The sequence below is a fragment of the Pieris napi genome, chromosome 13 (assembly GCF_905475465.1).
Source record: "Pieris napi chromosome 13, ilPieNapi1.2, whole genome shotgun sequence".
Taxonomy (NCBI): domain Eukaryota; kingdom Metazoa; phylum Arthropoda; class Insecta; order Lepidoptera; family Pieridae; genus Pieris; species Pieris napi.
In genome coordinates this window covers 7519836-7538758 of record NC_062246.1, presented here as the reverse complement: position 1 = coordinate 7538758, position 18923 = coordinate 7519836, and the positions used below count along the sequence as shown (strand labels likewise).

General features: G+C 37.5%; 2 protein-coding genes across 5 annotated transcripts in view; both read right to left on the bottom strand.

Moving 5' to 3' along the window:
• Window positions 1-1973: 1973 nt before the first annotated feature.
• LOC125055313 (syntaxin-1A-like) lies at window positions 1974-16826 on the bottom strand. Its single transcript, XM_047657734.1, has 8 exons — window positions 16610-16826; window positions 15446-15556; window positions 6441-6534; window positions 5557-5802; window positions 4861-4934; window positions 4350-4487; window positions 3195-3305; window positions 1974-2328 (listed from the first exon to the last, which is right to left on the bottom strand). Exons 1-8 carry the CDS (start codon window positions 16643-16645, stop codon window positions 2257-2259), a joined length of 882 nt encoding a protein of 293 aa, XP_047513690.1. The 5' UTR covers window positions 16646-16826; the 3' UTR covers window positions 1974-2256.
• Window positions 16827-18221: 1395 nt separating this feature from the next.
• LOC125055260 (silk gland factor 3-like) overlaps window positions 18222-18923 on the bottom strand; it is a 148628-nt gene continuing 147926 nt past the window's right edge. For all 4 annotated transcript variants that reach the window (XM_047657642.1, XM_047657643.1, XM_047657645.1 and 1 more), the window contains one exon: window positions 18222-18842. In XM_047657642.1, coding sequence (XP_047513598.1) covers window positions 18609-18842 — 234 coding nt within the window. In that variant the 3' untranslated portion in view covers window positions 18222-18608. The remainder of the gene's footprint in view (window positions 18843-18923) is intronic.

The following is an 18923-nucleotide window of genomic DNA, read 5'->3' as shown; positions in this document are numbered from 1 at the left end:
TTAGAAAAATTGTTATTGGTATCAATAGATACCTTATTTTCAATCCAAGCAAAAAACAATATTTGTTCGTTGTTTCTTTTTATACATAAAGTATCCTATACGGTAAAGTGTTCTGGAGGACGCATTTACCCATTTACATCTATATCATAAAACAATAATCACTAACGTAGACTAAGTATTTAATAAACACCCATTTAATTAAATTTTTATTTAATGTTTATTATCTCCGCTGTAAATTCAATAAATTATTCAAATATTTACCTTAATTGTCATTGGTAGAAATTAGAATGTAAAACGGCAGATAAACATTGGCGTATTTCACTTGATTGTAAGATAAGATAGATGAGATTCAAAAACGGGACTTGATGCTACCTCCGCCTCCTGTAGGTCACAAACATCGGGAGTCAAAAATCGCCCAAGACTCGTTCCTACCTCACCTATAAAATCTAGACACAGACCGTCTTTCCGTTTCACCAATTATAGTAAAACGTCTCCTTTCTCGTCTATAGTTTTACATTTGAACACCCCTATAATATATACAAAATTATAACAAATAATACATTTTTGCATTGTGTGCAGTGAAATCGCGAATGGGACATCCTTGATCTCGGCCCTCTTCCAGGCGCATCTTCAGCATACACTTGAGAAGTTTCTAGCACTTGCAGATGTTGCTCAAGTAGTTCTTAACAATACCTGTAAGTAAATACATACAGCCACATACCATTAACAAATCAACTTACCCTATAATTATCAATAAAGGCCGATTTACATTATCTTAGTGTTTAGGAGAGTGCTTTAGGATAGTACTTTAGTTGAAACATGTAAACGCTACTTGCTTTAGTAAACGCTACGCTAAAGAACTTGCCTTTCAAGTTGTACTAAAGCACTCTCCTAAACACTAAGATAATGTAAATCGGCCTTAATTTATCAAACAATCCCGAATTGTAGTTCGTCACAAGAACTGGGCGCCATCTTGCCTAGAGATAGTGCGGCGTTTTGGCGGGGACTTAAAATTATAAATGCTTAATTTAAAAACATTTGTGTAGGTTCTATATTCACTAAAATATTACTTAAGTCACTAATATATACTTGTCAAATAGCCTTTTGATTCTTATTAATTATTATGATAAATGATATTATTTAAAATGCGCTAATAAGAATCGTAGTGCTGCCATCTAACAATTATTATAACAACCAAATAAATTCCTTAAATTACAGTACTCAAGCACTTGCACAACAGATGTCGCTTTTAAAAAAAATTGGTTTTTAATATAAAATTTTTTCGCATGAAATTAGCAATTTTATAGTAATTGATATGTGTATGCATCGATAGTTATTTTAAAATTGAGATTTTGATTCTAAACAACAGTATTTGTAATTTTTTTTCATTGTCATCTAGTAGACATATTTAAAACTATGTTACATGCATGCAACCTTCATGTGTTAAGACTAATATGCAATAGATGTCGGTTTCATGGAATACTAGTGTCAATTATGTTTGAAGTTTATTTTATTTTAGACAAATTTGCATAGAACCGAATAATTTAAGTACGAGTAGTTTGTTTTACTGTTGCTCATAATACTTTCTGAACTTTCAGCTAGCGGTTAAATGTTAATGGAGATCAAAAAATGGACACTTTCGTCTGCAACAAGGTCGTAGTATAGTTTATTACATATCGCATGTGGATAATAAAAATAAATAATTATCTTAAATTTGTTTTTTATTATAATAATTTATAACAACAAAAACTGTTGCTCTTAGTTTTTTCTATACATATTTTTTTACTTAGCAACTACTTATTATATTACCAACTTTTGGTGAACATTACAGTATTCAACAAAAAATATGTAAATTTACTTAAAAATATTAATATTTCACTAAAAGTAAGTTCAAAAACAAATTCACATTTTTTTAAAACAGAGGCTAAATAAAATACCTTTTCTTTAAAAAAATATATAATTAAACTATTATATACTATTTGGGAACTTGTATCTGAATTTTATTTAACAGAAACATAACATTTATTGACTATATTTAACTTTACAAGCCAAAGCCTATTTAACATAAATTTCGTATTTAACGTCATTCTTGCTACTTGCGCTGTAATAGCGATTGGCCTTTGACATTTACCTAGCTTATTAATATTAGTTTAGCAACATATTAGATGTACTTATGACTAGCTTCATTTGCGTATTTACATTAAGTATTCGTTGCTTAATAAATAAGTTCCTAACATATCTTGAGACAATGACATTCTACGTGAATATAAGCACTAAGAGGACGATGAGGAAACCCGATGTAAGACATAGTATTAACCCAAACTTTTTCTGAAAATAAAAACGAAAATTAATAACTTTGAAAAAAAAATTTTTGAGGTCTTCGCCTCAGGCTTGGCTTTTTTAAATAGGCAAGTAGGTGATTAGCCTTCTGTGCCTGACACTTGCCGTCGAAACAGAAGGCGTTGGGTCGTTGGGTCTAAGGCATGCATAACTTTAAAGTGAGACACAGACAGAAAGTCCATTGCTTCGGAAGTTCGTAGCTCGAGTTCGATACTATGACCTCGGGGACGAGAGTCGCATGCTGAAGCCACTAGGCCAACACTGTTCTGATGAAAAGTATGTGACGTAACTAAAAATATCCGATAGCCGTACCGTCCATTGGTACGAGCGATCGAACTATGTTAAAATACAAAATATGTTTTATAAGTTTTTTATTAGTGAGCTAAGCGTGCAGTTTCAGCGAGGTCGTGCGTTCGGATCTCGGCTGTGGAGCAAAACATTAGCTAAAATGGTGAAGGAAAGGATGTGAGAAGGCATATACGTGAAGCTGGAAAGACGAACTATCCCGCCTGTCAAAGTTCAATAAGTTTTTGATATATACTTTTTTTTATTTATTTTTAAAGACAATTCACACCAATTGACCTAGTCCCATGCTAAGCTGGTGAAGCTTGTGTTATAGGTACTTGGCAACGGATATACATACATATTATACATAGATAGACATATAAATACATATTTAAACACCCAAGACCTAAGCACAACACCAAATGCTCATCACATCGGTGTTCGTCTCAGCCGGGGTTCGAACCCGGGACCCATGGATTCGCAGTCAGGGGTACTAACCACTAGACCAATGAGTCGTCAAGTGTGAAGTCATACTATGAGCATCTAATATATAGTATCATGTATGTTACCTTTTTCGCTTTTCGCCTGGAAACTGTCCCTTTAAGAAGCTCCTGTCCGCCATACTCCACCCGCTCAGTTGCTTGCAGCGCATAATATTCTACGCTGTCTACTTGCTCTTGCTGTAACATTTGTGTCAGAGTGTTGCACTCGGTATCCATCAAATAACAAAAAGTTGAGAACTCTACACTTTATTTTAACGGAATGTGAGAATATCAATTGCGAATTGCATGACTATGTTATAGTTAAGTCTGTTTTTTGATACAGGTATTGTTAGTTATAGAGAAAAAACATTATTTGGATAAAATGTTTGTCAAAATTCCAATTTTGGATTACTAGTTCACAGACCTAGACTTTGATTAAATACCCACTTAATATAATGAGAAAAACGAAAGTTGTGTAATATTCTTCGTTCTGTGTTCCTTAAGAATCAATCCCTATATCTATCACGCTCATTATACTAGTTAACAGACCTAGACAATGATTAAATACCCACTTAATATAATGAGAAAAACGAAAGTTGTGTAATTTTCTTCGTTCTGTGTTCCTTAAGAATCAATCCCTATATCTATCACGCTCATTAAACTAGTTCACAGACCTAGACTATGATTAAATACCCACTTAATATAATGAGAAAAACGAAAGTTGTGTAATATTCTTCGTTCTGTGTTCCTTAAGAATCAATCCCTATATCTATCACGCTCATTATACTAGTTCACAGACCTAGACTATGATTAAATACCCACTTAATATAATGAGAAAAACGAAAGTTGTGTAATATTCTTCGTTCTGTGTTCCTTAAGAATCAATCCCTATATCTATCACGCTCATTATACTAGTTCACAGACCTAGACTATGATTAAATACCCACTTAATATAATGAGAAAAACGAAAGTTGTGTAATATTCTTCGTTCTGTGTTCCTTAAGAATCAATCCCTATATCTATCACGCTCATTATACTAGTTCACAGACCTAGACTATGATTAAATACCCACTTAATATAATGAGAAAAACGAAAGTTGTGTAATATTCTTCGTTCTGTGTTCCTTAAGAATCAATCCCTATATCTATCCCGCTCATTAAACTAGTTCACAGAGATAGAATATGATGAAATACCCACTTAATATATGTAATTATCATGTCTAGTACAAGTTATACCAGATACCTGTGCGGCAACAAGATGCGCCAGATTAAGGAACAAGTCCCGTACGTTCTTCAGTGCTTCCTCCACTCGGGCTAAGTCATCGCGTCGCACTTCAGCCTCTCTTAGTGCCAGTCGCGCCTGAGCTGTTTCTGCTTCTACCTACACAAACATAAAGGACATTACGTGGACTAAAGTAGCACGTCTTTGTTACCATGGTTACAGTTACATAATAAGCACGGCAGTATCGTTAGTCCACGATTTGTAATAAGGCCGGCAAAACATATTATGCTGTTAAGCGACGCATAGAATATTTGTTTTCTGATATTGGAAAGTGGGAGATGTTCAAATATACATTATTTACTTGATATGATTCTTTTTGGTAGCAATTCTTCCGGAAAGTTAAATAAGAGAATTTGCAAGAAAATATATATTGAAATGGGCAAACGTATCTCACAGTTCTTAAGATAACTGAAGCAACAGAGAGTTATTTCCGATGACAACTTCCCACATCGAAAATGTATTATTTACTTACATTATCCACAAAGAAGGAGATGTTGTTTGAATCTAAGAGCCGCTCGCATTCTTCATCTGTTATGCTTAGATTTGCTGAAAAGATGTGATAAAAGCATTTATTCACTGACCGTTACATTTAATTTAAAAAAAACAAAAGCAGTTTTATATGGTCCTGAAAGAGGCTATCTCTACTTTCGTCAATTATTATCTATTCCGCGCTAGCTGCAGTATGTTTGCTAGTAAGTAATCAGAATTAACCAAATATACTTTCAATTAGTCTAATAAAGCTATCATATCTATCAGATTTTTGTTTTAAGTGCAGTTCATTTTCTTTGTGTACCTACTTCCAAATTTCCTACTGAGCTTCTTGAGTTTTGCGACAAAACTAAAGCGGATCAAGATTCAAATATACAAGGAATTATATGGTCATCGCGGTTAACAATAATATTTTGCGTCTGTAGAGGTAATGAAATCTTTGTACAGTGATTAACGCCTCACTAATTCCCCGTTATCGGATCGCTGTAATCCGGAAGCAGCGAGCGGGTCGATGACTGCGACTGTAAAGTGCAGTAAGCATTTCTGTCTCTCACACACACACACGTAACTTCTAAAAAACTTACACATATAATCAAAATGTTTACTTTTGTTTTTAGCTAAAATCTCAAATAAAGAGAACAGAAAGAAAAGAAAAGAGATAACATCTAAAAGTGGTTACTTAGTCTGATCTGGTCATGCAATAGGCGTAATTGATGATCCCGTAGCAGTTGCAGTACGCGATGGTGGTCCTCAAGTGCATCAGCGTATAGTCTGCGAGTCACCGCATACTGTAGTCTGGTGATGCGCCCTGCCGCTGCTGATCCCGCTGACTTGCAGCGTTCCTCGAGCTGACGTAGGGCGCCGCATACCTTCAGGCCAATCGCGTTTGATGCTGTTATCAATGAGTCTACCCGCTCCTGTAGTACTATAACGTGAGTTGAGACTCATGACAAACATTTGCACAACTATACCAATATAATAAAGAGGAAAGATTTGTATAAGTACTGTAATGAATTGGCTCAAAAAGTACTGGACCGATTTTAAAAATTATTTCACCATTTGAATGCTACATTATCTCTGATTAATATATACGTGTATATATAGAAGATTGACGATCGTTCGTTCGATTTTGTAAGCTAATAAAATGACTTCACGTGCTTTTCTTAAGAAGTGATTTCTACAAATTGGGCCGAGGGGTTCAAGTGCACAGGCGCTATTTTGAAGATTTAAGTTGGGGCCTGGTAGATAATACTGGTGACCCCAGAGCTGGTGCTTTCCTCGCTCAACGAATAAGTATCGCAATACAGCGCCGAAATGCTGCCAGCGTTAAAGGTACACTGCCACAGGGACTAAACTTTTGTAACTAGTTTTAATTTTCTTTTTATTATTATTATTAAGGTTTTTATTTCTAAAAAGAATTTCTGCGCATTTATTGATAGAAACTTTATTTGCTGGACATCATACTTGGGTGATTACACGTTTTTAAATACGATTGTTCTTTATATTTTGAGAAAATGCTTATTAATTAATCCATAATGGTCTACTAAGACAGATAATGCTTACCGGAATTAGTATGGTACGTAGGATCACTGTGCAGACGCCGAATATGAAGAGTGTTCTGTATTATATCATTGATCCAAGCGCGAGTCCTCTCTACCTGGAATAGCGATGCCATAGCACATACATTGTTACGGACAACGAATAATACAGTTTATAAAGCCGCCGACCGAAGCTGCAAGCCAGATGTTATTCTTGGAAACGGTCGGCGGGTGCGCAGGTAGCGTCGGTCCCTTTAACCAGCGTGTTATTTTAGAATTAGTTTTAAGTTTTAATTTTGTATAGTCAGATAGATTTACGCAGCCGTGCCGGACGGACGTTAGTTATAAGCTTGCTTCGCCATATTAATTGTATCACCATCACTAACGTTCGACCAATAAACGGTAACATTTATAACTCCACTCCGAGTTTCATTTCAAGAAAAGCGGCGGTGGTTCAGATCGACACCGTACGCTTATAGTTTGGTCCTTCGAGCCGGATAACCAGAAGAATAATACTCTACGCATCGACGCCGAGAAGAAGGAAGATTTTACCTGCGATCCCAGGAAGATTTTCATCGGTAGTACTACCTGCGATCCCAGGAGTACGTGCAGAGGGTTGACTTCATCGCCTGTACAAAGTGACTCGCCGCATCGACGTATTGCTGCTGTGGGTCACTGAAGGAAAGCATTATCCACCAGTTCATGGAAGCAAAGAACACAATCGACTTCAAAATGAACACAAGAAGCCGACAAGCTAGGAGGGCAGAAGAAATCGATGAAGATGTACGGACAGAATACATGCCGTTAGAATCACCATCGAAAGTCCTAGAACGTGGACTAGCCGATATTACACACGACAGGGAGTCAGTTGAATCAATACGGAGGAGTGAAGCCGTTGATTCAAAGTTGTTACCTGTGGGTTCAGCATCACAGACCTCAAGAAATACAATGAGGTCGAAAGCATCCCGTGTAAGGCAAGCTGAATACGAAGTCCAAAAACGCTTGGTCGCATTAGAAAAAGAACATTTAAGAAAAAAGTTCGAATTAAAGAAGCAGGAAATGGAACAAGAGATGGAGCTTGAAATGAAATTGTTAAAGAAGCAAATCGCTGTTGACTTACCCAGAGCAGACGACGAAGAGAGTATCGTCGAATACTTGCCAGAACAGCGGAACGGAAACAACTCCGCTGCTATGGTAGATAGATGGCTAAGAAGTCATAGCGGCGTGAATAATCTATCTCAAGGTGATAGGGAAGAAGACACAGCGCTCCCAGAACGCGTGGAGCCATTGAAACACACTGTGTTGTGGGAAAAAGAACGGCCCATATCACCTATCGAAGAGGCCTCCGTGCCGAGAACGCGATCCCATGATCAAGGGATGGAACGGCTCATCGGAGCCTTTGAAAAAATAGCTACAAACAGACCCCCTGTACGACATGCTCAAGATCTGCCGCAGTTTAACGGGAACATCTGCGACTGGCATTTCTTTAAAGTTGCTTATGAAGACTCCACGAAGCTCTACAAATACTCTAAAGCGGAAAACATGGCAAGATTACGCACATGTCTTACGGGAGCCGCTAAAGAAACAGTCGCCGTATTATTGAGTACTGCTTGCGATCCCGAGCTTATTATGAATGCACTAGATCAGTGTTATGGCCGACCGGAGATCATAATTGATAAAGCGCTGGAAGAAATAAAGCGATTACCCAGACCGGGATATACAGCGGTTGAATTTAACCAGTTTGCAATAAAAGTGCAAAACATCGCGTGGCTATTGAAAAGTGTAAACGATCGTAGCTACACGAGTAACGGTGCCTTAGTCCGAGAAATAGTGTCTAAACTTAACCTACACTATCAGGCTAGATGGACGGACTACGGTAAGGCTAATAGTAATGAGAAAGAACCAATTCTCATTACGCTCTCAAAATACCTCTTAGAAGAAGCGAGCTTACAACTCACTTTCAACTATAGCCGTAAGATAGAAACAGCGACATCGCTAGGTACAAGTAAACCTAGATCAAAAACGAATGAGCGCGTTTACTCAACACAGAAGAAACTCAGATGCCTATGCTGTAACGGCAACCATCATGCAACTCATTGTGAAGAGTTTTTGAAAATGAATCTTAATCAACGATGGGATAGATTGAGAGAAACGAAGGCATGTTTTTTGTGCCTAGAAGAATATCACCGACGATCACAGTGCAGGAAAAAGCGATGTGGTATTGATGGGTGTGAAAAAGCGCACCATAGGTTGTTGCATTGGGTAGAACACAAACCACAACAACAACCATTGTTGGTGCAACCATCAACATCTAACTCAGAGGCTGAAGTTGTTATGTCGACCTCTGTGACTGCAAAGGATGAATGTCAAGCCGTCTTACTGAAAGTATGTCCCGTAACTGTGAGAGGCCGAAATGGAAAGATCGTAAAAACTCATGCCCTACTGGACGAAGGTTCGACTATTACAATTATCGCGGAAAAGTTAGCCCACGAATTAGGTGTGAGCGGGCCAAGCAAGCCGCTGAAAATTCAAGGAGTTAGTTCTCAAACGAAAGATTTTGAGAGCCAACACGTCAAAATTGACATCAGTCGCTACGACGGAGGGGCTAATTACACTTTGAAAGCGCGAACGATGCGTGATTTCGATATTGGTAGCCAAAGAATTAGCGCGGATAATTTGCGCTACAAACATTTGGTTAAGTTACCACTCCAACAAATGATTGGCGAAGCTAAACCACAATTGTTAATTGGAGCAGACAATTGGCATCTCATCGTTTCCCGAAAAGTGTATAGTGGGAAGAAAAATGAACCGGCTGCATCTTTAACACGATTAGGCTGGATTTTACATGGTACAGCACCTATACGAAGTTTAATGGAAGACAACGAACGTGTTTTACACTGCATAAAAAAGGCGGCAGAAATAGACGTTTACAAAGAAACAATAGATGAGCGTCTAGAGGCGATATTAAAACAAAGTTTTGCAATAGATGCCTTGGGTATAAATAATAAAAGAAGGTTAACAAGTGCCGACGCACGTGCAGTTCAATTGTTCAATACAACAATAGAGAAACGGGAAAGGCGTTACTACCTGGGATTGCCGTGGAAGACTGATAACACGAAATTCCCAGAAAGCTATAATATGGCATTTAAGCGGCTTAAAAGCATTGAACGTAAAATGGATCAGTCGTATGAGTTTAAACAGTCATATACAAAACAAATAAATAACCTGTTGGAGAAGAATTACGCCCGCCCTGTTGAAAGAACCAGAATATTGACATCAAAAGAGTGGTACTTACCTCATTTTGCTGTAACCAACCCTAATAAACCGGGAAAAGTTCGTCTAGTATTTGATGCAGCGGCAAGATCAAATGAAGTATGCTTGAACGATGAGCTACTAGATGGGCCAGACTTATTGCAATCATTGCCTGGTATATTATTTATGTTTCGCGAGAGAAAATACGCGACAACAGCCGACATTAGAGAAATGTTCCTGCAGATTAAAGTGAACGAAGACGATCAAGTTGCTCAAAAGTTTCTATGGCGGGGTGAAAATCGAGATAAGCCCCCAAAAGAATACGTTATGACTTCATTGATATTTGGCGCTAAGAGCTCGCCATTTCTAGCACACAGCGTAAGGGATTACAACGCTTCGTGCTACCGTACTACACATCCGAACGCTTATAATGCTATAACAAAAAATCATTATATGGATGACTACGTAGATAGCTTTGATACCGAAGACGAAGCCATAAAAACAATGCAAGAAGTTATTGAAGTTCATAGCTATGCCGGGTTTACATTGGCTGGATGGAATTCAAACTCACAAAGGATAGTGGAAGCTACGCCTACTGAGCTTCGCTCTACAAGCCCCAAAGAGTTGGGAACCACACCCTTGTATTATGAGAAGACATTAGGAATAATTTGGGAGGCCGCAGAAGATGTACTTTCCTTTAACACAAGCCTTCACAGAGTTCCTCAAGAAGTGAAGCAGGGAATTAGGCAACCGACTAAAAGAGAAGCTTTGGGAGCCGTTATGTCAGTTTTTGATCCGTTAGGGTTAATAAGTTATTATACCGTAACGGCGAAAATAATTCTACAACAGTTATGGAGATTGAAGACAGGATGGGATGAAGAAATTCCTACTGACCAAGCTTCGGAGTTTAAACAATGGCTGTGTCAGTTAGAAAATGTAAAAACACTGAAGATACCTAGATGGTATAATTACACGAGGGGAGCTGAGCTACAATTGCATGTATTCTGTGACGCATCTGAACAAGCACATGCGAGCGTGGCATATTGGCGAATTGAAACCGATGTAATTGACGTCAGACTCATCACAGCAAAAGCACGGGTGGCACCTATCAAGTCTCAGAGTATACCGCGGCTAGAGCTACAGGCAGCCCTTATCGGAGCGAGATTAGCTGTGGCCATTAGAGAAGGTCACAGAATTGAACCAAACAAGATCGTGCTATGGACGGATTCAACGACGGTATTACAGTGGATCAGAAATGATAAAGCAAGGCACCCACCTTTTGTAGCACATAGATTGACTGAAATCACTGAAACAACGGATGCTAGTCAATGGCGTTGGGTTCCAACCAGGGAAAATGTAGCGGATGATGCTACAAGAATAACGTTGGACCATAAAACCGACAATGACCGGTGGTTTGTGGGACCAGCGTTCCTTTACGGGCCTGAAGAAACATGGCCAAAAGAAAGCTGCGAGCCACAAGTGCTGACTATGACCGTAATCGAAAAGAGAGCCAACAGAAACGATCTACCAGATATAGAGAGATTCTCGCAGTATGAACGGCTGATTAGATCCACAGCTTACGTCCAACTATTTATACGCAAGCTTAAGGATCGCAGTACCCGATTAAGCGTAAGCGACTTAAAAGATGCGGAACAGGCATGGGTACGCGAGGCGCAGAATCAAAGCTTCCAAGACGAAATCGACACCTTGAAGAAGGGGAAGCCGATTAAGAAAACAAGTCGTTTGGCTAAATACGACCCTTTTCTCGATGAATATGGGTTACTGCGTGTACGTGGGCGGTTACAAACACCGATAGCAGTAGAGACGAGAAATCCTATTCTATTAGATGGGCGTCATACGTTTACAAAGTTGATCGTTATGAAAGAGCATAGAAGGGCGCTGCACACTAACAACGAACGCGTCGTGAATGATCTTCGACAGAAATATTGTATACTGCGACTTCGGCCTACGGTGCGTAGCATTGCCCGTAACTGTACATTGTGTGTGCTTCGAAAAAAGGCGCCAACAAAACCTAACTTTGGCTTACTACCTAGAGTTCGAACCGAAGCTTATATACGACCATTTACAAATTGTGGAATGGACTATTTCGGCCCAATTTGTGTAACGATAGGTCGCCGTCATGAAAAGCGATGGGGAGCAATATTTACGTGTCTAAGTACAAGAGCTGTACATATTGAGATAGTTGCATCGCTTTCTACGGACTCGGCTCTAATGGCACTAAGAAGGATGGCGGCGCGACGAGGCTGGCCGCAAATTATATATTCTGATAACGCGACCAACTTCAAGGGCGCAGACTTAAGAGAACTGAGGAAAGCGATGGAAAAATGGACTCCAGAGATCGAGAATTTATGTCTAGTTCAACGGACAGAATGGCGATATATTGCTCCAGGAGCCCCGCATCAAGACGGTGCATGGGAACGCTTAATAAGAACAATAAAAGACGCCATTAGAATCGTCTTGACAGAGAAGTACCCTAAGGAGGAAACTTTCAGCACGCTTATGACTGAAATAGAGTACAGTGTGAACGCAAGGCCACTAACGCACGTTCCAGTAAATCCGGACGACCCAGAGGCTTTAACTCCAAATCATTTTCTGCTTGGAGCTCCAGACACAATGCCTATATTAGGCACCTCACCACACGTTACTAAAAGAACGTGGAAGACGGCGCAAGCATTAGCCGATGAATTCTGGCGAAGATGAGTTAAGGAATATCTTCCTACTTTAAACGCCAGGGGACACACGGCAAGAATGAAAAGCCCTGTAAAGATCGGCGATGTGGTCATCATTATGGATCCCTTGCTGCCGCGCAACGTTTGGCCGCGGGGAATTGTTACGAAAACGCATAGAGGGCCTGATGGAGAAACCCGATCAGTAGAAGTGGAAACGAAACTTCATAAGCTGAGACGACCAGTGACGCGCATCGTTGTCCTACCTACGGAAAGCTTCACGTCATAGGAAGGTTTCGCTGAGGGGAGACTGTTACGGACAACGAATAATACAGTTTATAAAGCCGCCGACCGAAGCTGCAAGCCAGATGTTATTCTTGGAAACGGTCGGCGGGTGCGCAGGTAGCGTCGGTCCCTTTAACCAGCGTGTTATTTTAGAATTAGTTTTAAGTTTTAATTTTGTATAGTCAGATAGATTTACGCAGCCGTGCCGGACGGACGTTAGTTATAAGCTCGCTCCGCATTATTTTGTATCACCATCACTAACGTTCGGCCAATAAACATAACATTTATAACTCCACGAGTTTCATTTCAAGAATAGCGGCGGTGGTCAGATCGACATCGTACGCTTACATACATCCTAATACAAATAATCAAAACAGACCCCTTTTACCAGTATTTTTTGTAATATACGTATCTTTTTTTAAACAGTACTGGACGGACGTTTGTCCACACAATCCTATGTGTATAATTGGAGGGCGCGCCTGTCCAGGAGATGCCTATTAAACCGCCGGTTAAACTGTTTAGTGTTTATGGAAGATGGCAGGGGGCGAGGAGTTCTACTCCTTTGCTCTTTATACAAGATACAACGATCCAAATCATGCAGTGCTCCGGGATATCAGCAACAAAGGGGTAAAACCCCAGCGTGCTTCTAGATGAGCGTTGGTTTAAAAATTATTGTGATGTTCGGTAATGAATCAATGAGGAAATTGAGTTGAAACATTATAAAAATTGTGATGATAGTCTTGTTAGATCTCCCATAGGCTTTTTCGTTTAATCAAAAACAAAGTGGCTCATAACATTCTCATTCTTTATGTAAATATTAATGGAGTATTTATTGTTCTTTCTTGAAATATTTAAACTGTCAAAAGTCTGTTGAAAGTTTTATTAAACTATATAAATGTTTGAGAAAATTCCGTTGTCGGAGTCCTAGACGCCATGTTACAAGAGATTTTTTAACATAACTATTTAATGCTTGTTAATATGCTATTTTTGTATGAGAGCATATAGTTTAGTGTTGATTGTTGACATTCAGCTTCATTAATCTCGATGATGTCATCATAATATTCGCTCAAGTACATATTAACTGTTATAAACAATTTGTGCTCTAGTTTTCCAGAGCAATAGTAAAATAGAATTTTCAGGCGGCCTTTTTTGCATTTTTTTATTAAGACAAGACGATATATACGAAGGACTCTAAAATACATATCAATAATTGGAATGTAGCTTATACCTATTGTTAAATCTATATTTTTTTGTATAAACGAAAATAACTACATTATTTATTTAACGTTTCGTGGGTATTGATAGCACCAGAGCAGTGATTCCCAACCTTTTTATGCCATGCCCCACTTTAGCCTTTCTAAAAATATTACGCCTATTCAACATACATAATTTTTATATAAATAATTTAATTGTTCACTTAGAAAACATAAACGATAGGTTTTAGGAATAAATTACTAGGAAATTGTTAACGAAAAACAGTAATTAAATTTTCAAAACATAATGAAAAAAGTGAAATTCAAATTCCTAATAATTTTGCCTTTTAACAATAGAATTGTTGTTAAGGGGGCTAGGCAAAATGTGCCTGGCCTGTTGGGCGTGGGCCCACGTTGGTAAACACTGCACTAGGGCGTCAAGTAAGGCCAAACATTGCACATTTTTTATCTTAATTAGTTTGATTTAATTGTCTATAATAACATATTTCAACCCACCAATATAAGATACACTACGAGTATATAACGTTAACTTGCTTTTATCCGATTATAAATGTAAACGAGTTCACATTTAACTAATCAAATATTTTTGTGAAAGAACACTGATAACCATATCTACCGTTATCAGGAATCTACTAACAGTTTGTTTGAATTGTTACATACATTACCAACGAACTTGAATATAACCACAAAAATGCAAAATGAGGTGATTTATTGATTTTTAATTGGACTTAATGAATAACTTATTTGGAATATACACAAGACAACTGTAGAACTTCGATAATATAAGTGTAGATATATTGTGAATTCCTAATATATGTTATTTCCTAATACATTTTATTACTTAAAGATGGCATATGGAACACGGTGTAATGGTTGCAGCTCCTTACAAAAATTTTGTAAAACAAAAAACTTGGCGCTTAAAAGAGTGGCGGAGAGTTTATCGCCTGTTCTTCCGTTCTACGACCTTCATTTGGGAACTAAATGTAAAATTAGAAGCATTTAATATATATTTCTTTATTTTATTTAATTTAATTGACGTTCATAACTGTACATTGTGTTACCTAAATGAATAAATGATTTTGAATTAGAATTTTAATTCAGCACTTATATAATTTTTAAACATGCATGGAAGCTGGACTTAAGATTTAGAGCCAATATTTAACGGTAAGTACGCCCTTTCCATGTGTCAAAAAGTATTTGATTTGACATACTAAAGTCGTACTTAAACCGTGTACCATAGCTTTAAATGGAAAACTTATTCTTGCACATATTTAAAGAACGAAAGCAGTTGCTGTGGGATCTTCTTTAAATAAATTCTACAAAACTATGGGCTGAATTAGTATTTCAAAAATGTTTGCTGATCTAAACTCTCATAACTATATAATACCAATACCACCATGGTGGGGCAGATAAGTTACATCGTCTGTGTCATTAATAATTCTTAAAGGCCGCGAACCAACCAGAAAAAATTGCTTCGCCGGGAATCGAACGAATAAGAGCGTTAACCACCACGCCACGGGAAAAAAACACTTTGGTCTCTCGTACAACTTTTCTTTGATAATATATAAGTTGAGTTATTTAGAATATCTTACCTCTATGATAATTTCCTGTATCTGTTGGTGCTGGGCGGGCGGCGGCAATGCTTCCCCGCCCTCAACATCGAATGGCTCGCTTTCTGTACTACCAGCGGCAGAACTCGCTATCTACACACGGTATATATAGTTATCTATAGTCTATCTTCACAGATTTATGTGAATTACGGCTTAGAACTGTTCAACAGTATTGGCCTAGTAGCTTCATCGTGTGACTCTCATTCTTGTAGTTCGAACCCCTGCTGTCAATGGATTTTCTGTCTATGTGCACATTTGACGTATAATGAAAGAAAACATCGTGAGGAAACCGGGATGGCTAACAGCCAAAATCGAAAGCGTGTGTCAGGCAAAAATGGCTGATCACCTACTTGCCGTTTAGATTAACAGTGATCATGAAACAGATACAGAAACCTAAGGCCCAGACCTAAAATGTTGTAGCGCCACTACTTTAGTTCAGTAGGTATTTAATACAGAAATCACAGTGTAACCATAGTTATAACTTCACTCCACGTTTTATCAGTAGAAAGCTACATTATTCCTGAGTATAATCTATTTTATTTAATCTCTCTCTGCTACAATATTTCAGAATATATTATTTCAAAGTATTTTGGTGTAGAGGTTCAAAGTTAACTTATAACATAAACTTAGAACGCAAAAACAGTAGAAAGGAAAGTTAAAAGAAAAAGAAAATGATTTTTTAACTTTTAAAGAATATTTATATGTTTAAACAATAGATCTTTAATTTAATATTCATACTATTTTTATCATTAAGTACAGAAGAATCAAGAAAAAAGTTTCTCTAAATTATGTCTACAGGAAGCGGGCGCTTTTATTTTGCAATCGGAAGTAGGCGGTCTTATTTAGAGAGACCAATTGTATTATCATAAGTTATTGTTAACAAGTACAGTTTAACAAAAGTGAATAAACGATATGTCATATTGTGTGCTCGTCTTATTATGAAGTGTCATTGTGTACATGAGGTCACGGCATTTTACATTCGTATTTATATAAAATTTTCCAAGGTTATATACCTTGGTTTCGTGCTAAGGAAAATTATATATTCCTTAAACTTAGATTTTTCTTGGTCACCCAAGTCACGTCCAACTATTGCATGTTTACTTGAAAGTTTTAGTTATTTGATTAATGAAATTTCGCGGTACTTACACGTCGTAACTCAGTTAGCCGGTCCTTGCAGGTCATCGTGTTAATCACAGTCACTTACACTATACAGGTGAGGTGTCGACGATATCTTGTCGCGCACTGATAACGTGTACGATAGCGCAGATTAAAGTCGACTCAATTGGCCGATGTGCATCGTATGCGCGCGATGTCTAAACTTTAGTTCATATGTTTGCATTCATCTAGGTCATAGTGGCAACGAACCTGAAAATTTGCTGATTTTACGATTGTCTTTTATACATTTTAAAACTCTACCACTACTAGTAATTATTTTTAAATACAGTTTCGGATATTTCACGTATCTCTATAACATACTGAAGACCTAAGGTATTATAATAAACCACAAGTTCTAATCGTAAAAACCCTGTTATGATTTTGCGCAGAATTAAAAATAATAAATTTTTTAAATTGATTATTTATGGTATTAACCAATAAAACATATAAAATTTAAATTAACCAACCTGTTTACCCGGTGTTGATGGTCTATGCATTCTACATGTATTATAATATATTCTACCTATAATAGTATATTTGTTAAAATTTGATTTTAAATCCGGAATGCAATCTGCCATCTTTTAATTAATTGCAAAACAATACGCAAAATGGACGTCTTCGTATTGCTTCGTGTTATTGTAGTTTTACTATCTCATACTAGATGTCGCTGTTCAGGATTAAATGTTTCAACGTTATGATACTAGATGTCATGCAACAAAATAAGAAAAAAAATATCTATAATTTTCTTTAGTCTTTTATTATGAATTCATATATTTTGATTTAATATTAACACAAATAATGTTTATAGACTTGCAACGAATACTTTTCTTATATGTTTCATAGTCGGCCTATTCAGTTACACTTTTGTAAAATATTGTAATTCATCTTCTAAGGATGTTTTAAAACTTTAATTTATAATCATTGAAATGTATTCTTTGTACATATACAATAGTCGTTACATAGTACATAAGAAAAGAATTTTGTAGTCAACTTTAGTAATATATTTGTGTTTTCTACATCGCACATTTTATACATTCATCATTTTCGAAGTATTTATTGCAAGTCTAGTTTTTCAATCATGTCGGGAAAGAGGCAAATTAAATTTGAAAAAAGAATATCTAATTTTTAGACCCTGTATTATTTCTTCCAAAAATATAATAAAATTTAATTGCCAAGACTGAAAAAACGAATTTACGATACGGTAATACATATGAAATTTTAGGACGAGCTCATGTTTTTTTTTATTTTCTCAGTTTAATTCTTTAGAGATCTGAAACGCTATTTGATAATTAATTTTTACAATAATATTGCTAGAAATGTATCCGTCATAATCCCTTTTGGGACTATAGATAAAATTCTGTCATTTTTACGAATATTTTTGAAAATAAAAAGTAACAACAAAGAGCTTAGTCCTGAATCCCCATATATGGAGCAGACACATTTTTGTAACCGTTTAATTATTTAAATTGATTGTCGGCTTCCTTAAAGAGGTATTATTTGAAATTACCTTGTTTAACACCGACCATACTTTTAATCTACAACAATTATACTTTTACAAAAAAAATATGCTGTGGAACGAGAGGGGTGTAAATAAGAAGAGAGATAGAGATCTATGATGTTTTATTATAACATATAGATAGTTCTACACATCCACCTTACATCGCGTGATGCGCTAAGTGATATGAGTTCTGTACAGAGCGCAGGGCGCCTCACATAAATATATCCGATACTATCCGCTACCTTACAGCTACCTAATTCCTACCGCACTCGACGCGTCGGCCGGGAAACACTTCACAGATAACAGACGCCACTATACAATATAAAATTCGTCACGTAAATATTGAAATAAAAAATAACATGAACTTTAAGATTCTGTACAATATCTATAAATAATCTTTAGTTTTAGAACTAATTATCGTCGCTAAAGTCTGTCGCGCACTGCACGTCGCCCGTTATGTACAGAGGCCGGTATTTACAGGATGTGCGAGCGTCAGTCGCGCGGCGCTCGCGATAGTAGCGCCAGCGGCTGCAGCGCCGCCGCCTGGAACGCGGCGTGGGCTCCGTGCGCCCCGTGCGGACCGTGAACCCCATGCGGGCCACCGCCGAGCACCCCGTGTGCGTGCGCGTGTGATAATCCGTGGGCCAGCACTGGCATCAATCCGCTGTTAGGTGAGGAGGCCCCACCTGGACCTGACTCGCCCGCCGGCGGATTTATCCGCTTTTCCTGAAAAAGTACAAGTTTATAAGAACAGATAGAATTTTAAAATCGTAACATTTTTTTAAGAAATCGTACATAATAATCATA